General features: G+C 36.1%; 1 protein-coding gene across 2 annotated transcripts in view; it reads right to left on the minus strand.

Annotated features, from left to right (window-relative positions):
• LOC121856826 (eukaryotic translation initiation factor 4H-like) overlaps positions 1-14,401 on the minus strand; it is a 51,796-nt gene that overhangs the window by 36,471 nt on the left and 924 nt on the right. For both annotated transcript variants that reach the window (XM_042352556.1, XM_042352557.1), the window contains exon 2: positions 4,975-5,173. In XM_042352556.1, the coding sequence (XP_042208490.1) occupies positions 4,975-5,173 (199 nt within the window). The remainder of the gene's footprint in view (positions 1-4,974; positions 5,174-14,401) is intronic.

Genomic DNA, 14,401 nt, shown 5'->3' on the forward strand with positions numbered 1-14,401 from the left:
CTAGTACGATAAAATATCGTACAGTAATTTCGTACCCCCAAACAAATTGTAGCCTAATTTAAGGTGTAAAAAAAAACAAGAATAATTCTATTATTAACTTTAGTATTTTATTCTTAACATAATAATAATACTTAAGATTCTAATATATTAATGCTAAATTACACATTTTACTTAGTTCTCTGTCCCTAGCTGCAGGAGTCAGCCTGACTGACTGTGCATCGTACGCCATCAGACTCGGGAATGATAATTCATCATTATATGTGTGCGCGCGCGCGTGTCAAAGCCTAGCACGGGCATCCCCCCTCGGGCAATGTAATTTTGTGGGTCTCACTGGCTCACCGAGTGTGGTGTGGTCTGATCTGATCTGACCCAAGCTATTGTCCTGGCGACGTGGCCAGCCTACATTTCAAGGGAATGGCTTGGTTCGAAATGGTACGATAAAAGTACGAAAAATTAATCGTATTTTCGTACCTTACTGAACTTTGAAAAAAATATTGAACCGAACTTTTATCACCCTCATAACCGTACCGTACTGCATGCTCTGGTTGCCCATGCCTGTTGTACATAATGTTTTTAAATGATTTTTCCTCAAATGACCCTCACAAGAACAGTCAATATGGTAAATCATTCTGTATGACACTGCCCATCTGTTTTCATTTGCTGCCTTAGTAATGTGAGAAATATCACACTGAGATTGTACAGCCATGTCATTTGTATTGGGGAGAAGTAAGAAACGAGTGTGATGGGTCTGTATTTCAAGCTGTGCAGCTCACCCTTTAAGAAGTCTCATAGTGGTTGCTCGTAACTAGGTGGTCAGATGCTCGTGTTGGTGACAACTAATGACTAATAGTTACTACAAGGGATTTTCATTGACATTTCAGAAAAGAATGTTAACATTCTTACTTTGATTACACCATTACCAATTTTTTTCTTGCAGAACCCTTGAAACTAACCCAGATTAACAATCTTGGGTTAAGAGAGGTGCTCTCTGGTGAGATGCTTGGGTCTGGCCAACTCACCTCACCGCACTTGCCTGCACCACACGATTGATAATTGTAGGTTATGATTCATAGAAAGCTTGCTATTTGAGATAAAAAGCTGGGGTTTGTTGCATTACCATTGTAAACAAAGTATCTACAAACAGCTTTATAAAAGTGATCACAATAAAAACTTGTTTCTCTACCTAAGTGCGAGTATACGAAAACAATTTTGTTTATGCTTAAAGAAAATGTTTATACATCGCTATATACTTTCATTATTTCATGTGATTGTAATATGAATGTTATTCCATTACAAAGCATACATGTTTAGCAAAAAATAATTATAGAAGAAAGGTTGTGAAAAAATTATTATTTCGCTAGGTAATAGTGGTGTAAATTGTGTGTTCTGATGAGCACACCCAAGCTGTGTACAGATTATAAATTTTTTCCCTCCGAGCCCAAAATATAATTGTACATATTGAGACATAGCAAGCTTACTACAAATAGTTTTATATATGTAATCACAATAAAATTATGAAATCTATACATAAGTGTAAATTTAACACAAATTATAGTGCATGGCTGTCACTCAAGCTCCCAAATGCAAATATTCCTTGCCCAAAGTTTCAATTTTTTTTACATGAATTATACATAATGTGTTTATAAATGCTTATTATTTTCGAAATTCATATGAAATAATAACTGTAGAATATTGGTTTAATGTAATGCATAAAATTATTATTATTATTTTTTTTTTTACAAAAATATATGAATTACTGTACTTACATGTTGGCGCATTTGGTGCCGTACTTAGCCTGAACAAGGTGACTAAATCTAGTTTTAGTGGGAGTACAGGTAGTGCACACCTGTGAGGGAGATGAGCGGTCACGCTGGTATGGCCGAGATGCCGCATGAGCAACACTTTTTTATTTTTCCTTTTAGCCACAACGACATGCCGGCCAGTTCCTTTCGCACTATGACTGCTTGTTGAAGGGCCAGACAAACTATCACTTGCACTAGAAGGGCCAGGGGCACTGTGAGAGGCCCCAGGAGGTACCACACAATCACCATAGTGAAATCTCCTTGGATTTTTTATGTCCCCCTCCCCCCCACCTTCACCAGCAACACGAGGCATGGTTCAATATTCTCACAACACTGTTATGAATAAATCAAATCACTGTGATGAACAAGAAATCAGCACAAGTCATGAGAAAATAGTGGGAAATGAAGGTCAAGGTTACATCCTGCGCCATTGAACCACAAAGAGCGACTGATGTGGTCACTCACCTAACCTTGGAGGCAGTCTACATAGGTGCCAGATCACATCCACGTTGCCAAATGTCTGTCTTGCATATCTAACGTTCATATGCAATTATAAAATTATTTCATTGTAAATCTGAGTTCATACGCAAATTTGCGCATGAAAAACCCCCAAGAGTGTTGAGCACCAATAGACTAAGGTAAAGCCATCCATACCCATGACAAGTACTCTTTTTTTTCTTATCTAGTACTTGAATTTATTTAATTTTTTTTATTTCTTAAATTTTAGTATTACAATATTTGTTGCTAATTATACAATTGTTTTATGCAAAAAATAAATGTAATTTACTTCTGATGGTGTGTTTTGAGATGCCAAACAAAGTTAAAAGTTGTTGAACTTTACAAGAAACAAATTGTGCTACTCATATAAAAAAAACAAAGTTTCTAACTCTTTAAAAACAATTTGACCAGTTAGGATAGACACTGTTCTGTACAAATGGTATAAAGAAAGGGGGAGGGGGTATAGAAGGGTGATGAGTGCTTCCATCCTTTTTGAAAGCATTCTAAAATTTCTAGAACCAGAACAGGCCATAATAGGAAAAAAGAAAGGCCAAATAAGGTAATCCACCTTCCTCTCAGGTCACATAGAAAGGTGGACACTCATGATTACAGTCCAGTCATGACAGGGATCATTCAAGTCTAGTTCCCAAACTGGCAACCCTGTGCCTGTCATCACATCACAGTCCTAGAACACTGTTAGTTGATCTCATACCTTTCTTTAATTATTAAAATTGAAATGAAATAATTAAACTACTGAAGTTACTTGCAAATTTATATATAGGTTGACACAAGTGAAAAATACTCAAAGTTATTTCAGCCAAGTCTCAAGTCATGTCACAAGTCAAAATATGAGTCAAGTCAAATAATATTACAAATGTGTCAAAGACAAATCTGAAGTCCACAAATATATGAACATTTACAGCCTCAAGTCCCCCATCTTTGGCAGCTACCTAAATAAACATGCAAATACACTCTGCCATTATAACATATTTGTTTAGTGTAAACGAACACTTAATGGATGACAGGCTAGTCTCTACAGCTTTTTCAAGAACTGCTCACAAGTCCTTTGCATTTTAAGCCCTTAATCACCTAAATAGTGCAGATGGCTTTGAAACTGTTGCTGAATTCTAAGGGAAGCCAATGATGTAGACTAGTGAGTCTGAAGATAATGTACATACTTCAATACAAATGAAATAAATGTTTAAAGTATGCATAAGTCACCATGTGATTATGGACATAACTGATAAAATGAAAGCCTCTGGAAGGAGGCTGCAATAAGTTAACCCAGGTCTACAATAATGGAATAAAGGTTTCTTCCATACCTATATAAATTACACATCCTTATGTAATCAACTTATGGGTGAAATTTTACCAACTTTTATTTTAATAAAATACAACTGAAAAACACTACCCCACTGTATGTGAGAAATACCCGTTATGTACAGTACCAGTCAACATGGATCAATATCATCACTGGTCAGGGCCTACTCTACCTATTCACCAGAGGCCATTAACCCTTTCAGCCTCGGAGCCGGAGACATACATGCATGAAAACTTACGCTCAGCCGCAGAGTTTTTTGCCAAAAAATCGTTGAAAAAAATTTTTTTTTTTAGGGCTCATTTCACTGCCATGGAATTGTTTTATTAACTGTAATGGGGTCTCTTCTAGCATAAAATTGTCTGAAAAACTGCATGAAACCATAAAACAATTTAAAATCTTGAAATATAAGCCAATTTTTTTTAGTTTAAGTTGAAAAGTAGGAAAATGTTTAGTAACATCCCACTTTCCATTCACATTATCCTACTACAGTATTATGGTGTGCATTGATATTTATTATCGACCAAAGTAAAGAACAAAGCATGTAGAATATAAGGAAAAATAATATAACACAAAAACTCATGGAATAATTAAAGGGCTGAGCGGTGCACCCTCCTCTCGCTCTAATGGCCAGAGGGACACTGGCTTCATGCTGTTCTGCCATGCACACAATGACCAAGACCACCTCAGGTCAAATGGCTTCTAAAGTTCAGTCAGTTTCACTGAATAGTCTTTGAGTTATGTGAAAATACAGGTATAGCCCATTGGATGCCAACGTGACTGAGTGTAAGTTTTTTCGCCTTTTATGTTCGATGCCACAATGGTGTCATGCGGGGCTGAGTTATTTGGGGAGAAAAATAAACTGATTCAGTGAAAAACATGAAACAATATAATAATAACAATTCAAGATCATGGGAGTTTTACAATCATAAGGCTTACAATACTTTTAGAATCAGCATCGTGATTTACGAAGAATTTTTTTGCACCTCTGACATATAAGTTTAGTAAACTATACTTAGCTAATATCAGGACATAGAAGCTAACAATTTATGTTTTACAGTCCATCAACAATGCATGGAACTTTATAACAGACAATATATAGAGCATAATAAAAGTTACAGGTAAGCTCATCAACAATATACCATAGCTAGTCCAGTATTGTATACTGGAAGATGTAAATTTTTCAACAACAAAATATCTAATATGGGACATATTAAACTGGAAAATATAGCTGAATACTGCACTGATTTGAAACTCATTGAACAAAGCTACTGGTGAATAAACTAAAACAGTAGTTCTGGTCTTTGTTAATACACCCAGTACTGTATTATACTGGGTAATAAAAATCTTTCTTACCTTTTGATTCTTAAAGATCTGGTCAATATCTCCTTGGACAACACCCATGGGAAGGTTCCCCACAAAAGCTGTGTAGGGAGCTTCTGTTGGGAGAGGTTTCCTCGGCCGACTACCTGAATACCGCCCAGTGTCACTATAACATCCTCCTCCTCCTACACCACCGCCGCTGCCACCACCTCCGCTTCCACGAAAGTTGGTCCTAAAATAAAATAAACTTGATGTTACACCCACTATTAAATTAAAGTTGCAGCATCCTAGTAATAATAATAGTAATAGGAAATTGGAGCAAAATTGAAGAGAAAACATATACCCTACAGTACATTACTTCATAGAATTGGCTATAACAGAGAAGAGTAACAGGCACTGCAACAAGCACAGTGATGTCGTCAGTGACCTTTGACCTTTTCACCCCAAAACCAGCACAGCAGGCATCTGTTTACCTTTCAAAGCATATACCTATTAACTTGACTGAATATATACTGAACAATTAAAATTTTTACTTAAATGTTTACAAACAGACAACACTACAGTATACAAAGACCATAATGTTACACAAAATGTGCCTTTTGATACAATAGCTTTATCAACGCACATGTAGGAAGCACCTAGCTCATCATACTTTCCAACATCATCAGAACCCCTAAACCCCGAAAAGTTCTATGGCGATGGGAAAGACAGATGACTGCCAGGAGTCCTTCATCACAACTCTGCATGTGTGGCATAGATAAGATGGTCTTTTATGCACTGGGATCTAGGCAGCAGTGCAATCTGGTTACTGTCTGTGTGACTGAGCAACCCTTTCCAGGAGTCACTCTGCTTACCCCACATGGGGAGGGGCTAGAAAAAGTGCCCCAAACAAAGCCTGCTTAAAAACTCCAACTGACTGAGCAACTGCACCGAGTAAGGTCATCCAAATGCGGTCGAAAACATCACAACAGATCAAAACAAAACAAACTACCTGCACGGAATGTCAAGACAAACGAGTGTCCCGAAAGAAGAGCCACACTTGTGGCAAAAGAGTTGTCTAGATACAACATCAACATAGCAGCCATTAGTGAGTCTTGGCTCCCAGAACGGGGGTTCAGCTATACCTTCATCTGGAAGGGTAGGCCTGCTGCGAAGAGAAACTGCAACAATGGAGCCCCACTGAATGACTCATGTCATGCCTTCTTCATCGGTGCATATGCCCCAACAGTAGATGCAAAGGATGAAATCAAGGAGGCCTTTTATGCTGATCAGGAGAGTGCTATCCTATATCCCCAGAGAAGATAAGATTGTACTCCTAGGTGACTTCAATGGCAGAGTTGGCAGAGATGCTGACTTATGGCAGGGAACCATAAGGAGTAATGGCCTACTCCTCCTAAGCAAGTGTCCTAAACACAACCTCACTATCACCAACACCTTATTTAGGTAGGCCGACAAATTCAAGGACTCTTGGCAACACCAGCGATCCAAACATTGGCATCTCATTGAACACATCATTGTCAGAGAAACAGATCGCTGACATGTCCTCATCACCAGAGCCACATGGAGCTAAAACCTATGAGACAGGTCATTGGCTCGTCAAGAGCAAATCTCTCCCTTCACGTCATAAAAGGGCAAAGGCAACATACCACCAGCAGCGGTTTCAACACCAACTGACTGGAGGATCAAGCAGTAGAACATCCTTTCAGAGAGCAATTTGAAGATGGATCGATAAAAACCCAACAACAAACAACCCGAATCCGAGTGCCGAATGGGGTATCCCCTGTGCTGTCATCACAAAAACCTGCAGCAAGACCCTTGGCCAGAAGAAAAGAAAACACCAGGTTTGATTTGATGAAAATAGCCAGGATATTGATGCACTCCTCTCAGGTAAATGATGGTATGAAAGTCAGTGTCCTGCATAATGGCGCCCAGTCTGAGTTTTTCCCACATCCAAATTGGGGTAAAACAAGGATGTATACTGGCATCAACTCTTTTCCATTTTCTTGGTTGCCTTCCTTATCCATGCCAGTTCCAATTTAGCTGGAAGGGTGAACATTGAATACAGAATGAAGGGAACATTCGGTGCTTCTATACTATAGTGTGTCTCTACTGAGCTGGAGTTGGTCTACCGGGATATTTACACTGTAGTATCTATTAACCCAACCTAACCTAACTAATTATATATTTTAACCTACCCCAAATTAACCTGTCATAACCTAACCCAAATTAACCTATCTTAACCTAGGTTGGATTGGGTTAGGTTAATGGATGCTACAGTATAAATATCCCGGCAGCAGACACAACTCCAGCTGGGTAGACAGCATACTACAGTAGCACCGAATTTTCAACATAGACAACTCCAGGCAGGAACAAAGGTGTCAGCTGCTTCTATAAGTGAACTTCAATATGCAGACAACCTCACCATCGTCGCTTATACTGAAAGCGGCCTAAAGGATATCCTGAACCAACGCACACGCGTATGCACTTTGGCCTTGAGGTGAACATTAGACTCCGATCCTCTTCCAGCCTGCCTCTGGTTCAGCCAAACATTCAGGTTAACAGTACAGTGATCCCTCGGTTAATGAATTACCTTCCATAAGATTCTTCACTTCGGTTAACGAGCAAACCCTCGGTTAACAAATTCCTTACGAATTTTTCCCAACATGTTTTCGCCTGCATTTGGCTTCCCACCAGCTGTAGTATTAGTCCGCCAATATAGTAATCGGTTTTAGGGCTTAAATTCCTTACCAGTTTAGTAAATATCAAGAAGGTTGTACTATTCAATAATTTTAAAAGTTTTATATTATTTTTTTTAGTCATTTTAACAATTATTGAACATAATTGAAGTACAGGAAACTAGTTTTTTGCACGCCAAACAGCCACTCAACACACCAAGCTTGGCGTCAGTTTGTTTACCAGTTCAGAGGAAGGAACATCTTGTTCGAAACTCTTCAACATAAATGCTTTTTTCTGTTTCCAGTCAAATTATTGGTAATTTTGAAATATATTTTGCATATTGATAATATATAGTGCAGTGCAGTGTTGATTTAAAGAAAATAATCTTGAATTACAAGTGAACTAAAATTTTATGGGCGAAATGGCGGCATGGGGTGACTTCTCTTCCACCCCAATGCCTTCTCTTCTCCCTTCTCCTCCACCCCCATTCTAATTTCCACCATCATCATCATCAACCAGGAGCCTTCTACATGCACACCTCAAAGTAAGTGTACTTTACTGCATTTATTTTTAGTTTGTATGCAATTTTCGGTGAGCTGGAACCAATTATCCAAAAACCCATTGAAAGAATGGTTTCGGTTAACGAGCAACCTTCTGGAACGAATTGTGCTCGTTAACCGAGGGACCACTATACTGTACTACCTTCTCTAATGTTAACCACTTTCAGTACTTAGGCTCCCACCTGTCCACCACCACAGACATCAATGAAGAGATTTAACATCGGATCAAATATGCATCTTAAGCCTTTGGCAGACTCTGTACCCGTGTCTTCAGTTCAAAGGAGTTGAAATTATCTACAAAGCTGCACGTATATTGATCAGTGGTCATCCATACTCTGTACAGTAATATGGCAATGAGACATAGGTCGTATCAAGGTACTTGAAAACTTCACCAACATAGTCTAAGTTTCATCCTCTGAATTCACTGGGAAGACAAGAGAACAAATGCAAATATTCTCGCTGAAACCAATTGTAGGAGCATTGAGGCAGCCATTATACATAAACAACTATGTTGGGCTGGCTATGTTACCAGCATGGATGACAGTACACTGCCAAAGCAGCTATTCTTCTGTCACCTAAAGAATGGTAAGCATAACGGAGGTAGCAGAAAATGCATAAGGATTGTCTTAAGACAAACCTAAAAAAGGCCAAATTGACCCCCTCACCTGGGAGGCGATCACTTCACACAACAATACTTGGAGGAGCACCACAAGAGAAGGTGTCAAGACTTTCGAGTAAGCCAACTGCATACCAAGGCAGACAAGCAGAATTGCTGGAAAGATGCTGTTGACACCCCTTCCCAAACAAGATGTAGCCCTCCACATATGCAACATCTGCAGATGGCCCTGCCAGTCTTGTGTCAGTCTCTCAAGCCAAGCCACCATAGAGCTCAAAAACAAAAGTTATCATTACTAAATATGCTTGTATGAAAATGCTTGGATAATATACAGTACTGTACATGGATGTCAACAAGAGTTGGAGAAAGGGATAAGACGTGTATAACAGCCTATAAAATTCCATACGGGGTTTTGAGCTAATCTTGCACAAAGCCCAAGAAGCAGGAGACAATTTAATTGTCTTCTCCAGGAGACTGATTTTCCTATCGTAATCTTTAAAAATTGCTATGGTACAAAATTTAAAGACTTTCAATCCCAACCTGATTATGTACTGAGAGTTGAACACCTCATGACTTCTCACTAGCTACCTACTTCTAGTTCTTTAATTCAAGGGAATAATATATCACCTACAACATACAGTTGAGGTATATATCATATAGCTATATCTTTTACGGTACTGCATGTTATTTTCCCCGACTGGCGGGATGTGTGGTTTAACATGCAACCTCACATTAAATTCAAGTACAGTACAAATATAACAGAGTAAGAGAACTAGTACCTGAACATTTTGCAATAAATAAGGTACAGTAGCAACAGTATAGACACCCTAAAACAATAAAGCCAAAAAATTAAACAAGTAGTGTACCAATATCTTCACTTAGAATTTTTAGGTTTATAACATGGCAAAATGTCAACATTATTTTACCAGACTACAGTATATACAGGGGGTATTTACTTTTTTTCCTTAAACTAAAGTACAGGTTTATCACGTTAAATGTTTTCAAGGACAGCCCATAACTATCCCATATGTTCTATTTTAGGGAGCAGGAGATGGATAAAACTGACATCATCATCTTCAAGCTTAACTGAAGGATTATACAGTACAGTACTGGGATATGGAGGGATGTGTCAGGAATCCTGTCAGTATACTGTATAGTAATGTGCTCTCAGCTGGCTCTGACACCCCAAGAACCCACCCCAATACATTTAAGATCTTATTAATAGTAAAGGTAAGAAACAGAAAAGTAATTAATGGTTAGAGTATACTGGCCAGCTCAGGTAGCCACAAATCCCACAGACTAGTACTCAACCAACCCGACAACCAAAACACTAGTAGGTTACAGAATGTAAAACAATTTAAACACCAATACTGTACATAGTGAGAGAATGTTATTTCCTTAAGTATCTAAAGGTAAATCACATCTAGCTACTGAAAATGATGAAGACTACCGTAACTGTTCAGCCTTGCATAAAGTCCCTAGAAATTTACCAGTACTAAAGATTATAAAATATTGACACATTTATGTAGTCCAGTAATACAGCATTTTATACGTATGCACTAGAGATCATAAGGTTTCAATATTGGTATAATTTTCATTTTAGGTCACCTTTCTTAATATATACTGTATACCCAGTCCTTGAGTTATGAACAGGGTACATTTCTGGACCCTGTTCGGAAGAAAAACAGTGTTAATTCCAGTTTAATTGCAATACCGGTACCATTGTTTGGAATCAAGAGAGGGTGATATTAAGAGTACTGTAAAGAATTCCTCGACAATATCCAAAGTGTTTGCAAGACTGATATATATATATATATATATATATATATATATATATATATATATATATATATATATATATATATATATATATATATATATATATATATATATATATATATAAATTTTTACGGGGATTAGCCCAACCGGGCACAGGTCAGTTACCTACATCGAGGTCAGGGGCAAAATGTAATATTAATAATAATAATAATTCATAGTAAATAAAATACACAATTGAAAATAACAATGAAATAATAATAATAAAGACACATAAAAATCAAGTGGGAAAAAAAAAAAAAAAATATATATATATATATATATGCTGATAACCATATATATGCTGATAATACATACATGCATGCATGTATGTATGTATGTATGTATGTATGTACAGTGGGGTATGCTATAACGAACGGATCCTACTACGAATATTCCTATAACGAACGGTTTTACCTATAAAATTGAGAATGCTATAACGAACGAAACTCCTACAACGAACATTATTTAATTTTTTTTTCTTATTTATTGTTTTTTTATTACAAATATTAATGATATTCTTTATTTCAGGGGTTTAGATGCATATTTATGCACTTTTTTACAATTTTTACAATTTTATATTATATTTTTCAGTGTTAAGTGGTTGTATTTGGGGGCCTGGAACGGATTAATCCTATAACGAACGAATGCTATAACGAACAAGGTTCTAGAACCAATTAGCTTCGTTATAGCATACCCCACTGTATGTATGTATGTATGTATGTGGATAAGATAAATCTTGATAAAATCACACGGGAAAAGGGAAACAACGGAGCACCTTAGCTTTCAAGACATCTTCAGAGGCAACTGAAGATGTCTTGAAACAACTTTGTGTGCTATGTTATTTAACTTTTTATATTATTATAATATATATATATATATATATATATATATATATATATATATATATATATATATATTTCATGTAAATCCCACAATGAAAACGTGGATAAGATAAATCTTGATAAAATCACTGGAGAAAATGGAAACAACGGTACCTTAGCTGACCTCATGTTTTAGGTCACCCTGTATATTTAAGCCTCTCTCTGTCCATGTAATCCAGTTGCTCTGAAGATGTCTTGAATAAAGAGCGAAAGCTAAGGTACTCGTTGTTTCCATTTCCGTGTGATTTTATCCAAGATATATATATATATATATATATATATATATATATATATATATATATATATAATATATATATATATATATATATATATATATATATATATATATATATATATATATATATATATATATATATATATATATATATATATATATATATATATATATATATATATATATATATATATATATATATATATATATATATATATATATATACATACATACAATCAACACCTCAACCCGCCAGGATTCGAACCCACGGTCCACTAGCCCATGACTGTGACCGGGGAACGCTAACCGTGCTATTGGGCTAATGAAATATATATGGATCCTCGTGTTTCGAAGCCGGATTTGGTAAAACTTTACTCTGACCACCTACGTGATACGGGTAGTCCCCATTAGAGGTTCACGGCGCCATAAGCTCGTTGAACAGGCTTTGTGTGAAATATAACAAAGTCTAGGACTGCTTTTAGTATCCTGGTGGTCCAGCGGTTAGCGTTCCCCGGTCACAGTCATGTGCTAGTGGGCCGTGGGTTCGAATCCTGGCGGGTTGAGGTGTTGATTGTATGTAGAGATCCGTGTGCTATTGGGTTAATGATATATATATATATATATATATATATATATATTTCATGTAAATCCACACTGAAAACGTGGATAAGATAAATCTTGATAAAATCACACGGGAAAATGCCTTTGAAGATGTCTTGAATAAAGACGAAAGCTAAGGTACTCCGTTGTTTCCATTTTGCCGTGTGATTTTTATCAGATATATATATACCATATATATATATATATATATGCTGATAACCACAAAGAGAAGAAAACACGAAGTTCCCAAAAGCGCTTCGTATTATTCACATCTTCAGGGGTGAGTGTACTCACCCCTCATTTCATACCTATCACGAGCACCTACAGTGATTTACTTGCATATATATATATATATATATATATATATATATATATATATATATATATATATATATATATATATATATATATATATATATATATATATATATATATATATATATATATATATATATATATATATAAAAATACAGTCTCTCCTCGACTTACGACAACCTATACATACGACGGCCGTGTATACATATACAGTGGTTCCTCGGTCTTCGAACAGTTTGTTCCAGATTCGTTCGTTAACCGAATCTATTATTTCAATGGGACATTGGGTAATTCGTTCCAACTCACAGAAAAGGTACATACAGAATACTGTATACCAGTAATAGAGTTAACAAAACATTAAATATAAACTAAATACAGTACTGTACCATACAGTATACTGTACAATAATAAATAAAAACAATAAAATACTGTATTTTAACTTACTGTACTTTGAGGTGTGTATGTTGTATCCCCGGCAGCTTTGTTTACATATCAAACAGCTGAATGTAGAGGCAGTCGATGATGTCATGCCATATTCTTTACAGGGTGCATTGGTTCTAATGCCTTCTTCATGTTTCATAATAATTTCTGCACTGTATATTATCAATATGTTAACTAAATTTCAGGATAACCAATAATTTTAATGTAAAAATGCAAAAATATTCAAGAGACCAATAAACTCGATGTTCACTCCACTATAAACAAAGTTAAACTGAGAAGCGTTGTTGGGTGATTCAATCAGCTGATTGGCGCACAAAAACTGTTCCCTGTACTGTATATATTATCAATATGTAAACTAAATTTCAGAATAACCAACAATTTTAATATAAAAAAAGCAGAAATATTCAGGAGACCAACTTTCTTGATATTTACTCCACTGGAAACGAATGTAAACATAGAACCAATTACTGTATTGGCAGACTGGCCGATCAGCTGATGCACACGTGTTTGTTGTAAGGATTTAGCTAATCGAAGTTTTGTTCGTTAATCGAACTGTTTGTTAACCGAAGGACCACTATATATATATATATATATATATATATATATATATATATATATATATATATATATATATATATATATATATATATATATATATATATATATATATATATATATATATATATGTATGTGTGTGTGTGTGTTTTTTCAGGCAACTCCAAAATTTTTACCCAGCTCATAAACTGAATTACAGTATATGAGAATATGTGACCGTGACTCTGGCGGGCTAGGATTTATTTCTCATTTTTCATACACAGACTTCTGACTAACTAAGAAATAAATGCTAACTGCCACCAGTCATGGTCACATATTCTCACGTTGTTCGCTGTTAATGGACGACTAACCGATCAGAGCAGCACACTCACGGTAAAATAGCATTATTAAGACCTGCCAGTCACGGCAAAATATCCACTATCTAATGGTAAAGTCTAAATAGCAAAATATCAACTCTCTATAGAAACTGGTGGGGATGTTAAAACGAATGTGAAGCTCTTGAGCTTTTGAAACAAATTATAGGAGGAACATATTAATTTCTACATTGAAATTCCAACAATAAGCCAAATTAGGCTTCTAACATTAATTATAAATTAAAGTTACACTCATAATCTCACTCCAAAGTGTTATGTATACACTTCTAGGATACACCCCATTTCGTCACCGACCCGGTTCGTCACCAAAACCTCATTTGTTACCAATATCAAGTCCATTTCATCACCACTAACAGTCACTGGTATTAGTGACAAATTGCAAGTTATTA

This window comes from Homarus americanus, unplaced genomic scaffold, assembly GCF_018991925.1.
Source record: "Homarus americanus isolate GMGI-L3 unplaced genomic scaffold, GMGI_Hamer_2.0 scaffold43075, whole genome shotgun sequence".
Classification (NCBI taxonomy): domain Eukaryota; kingdom Metazoa; phylum Arthropoda; class Malacostraca; order Decapoda; family Nephropidae; genus Homarus; species Homarus americanus.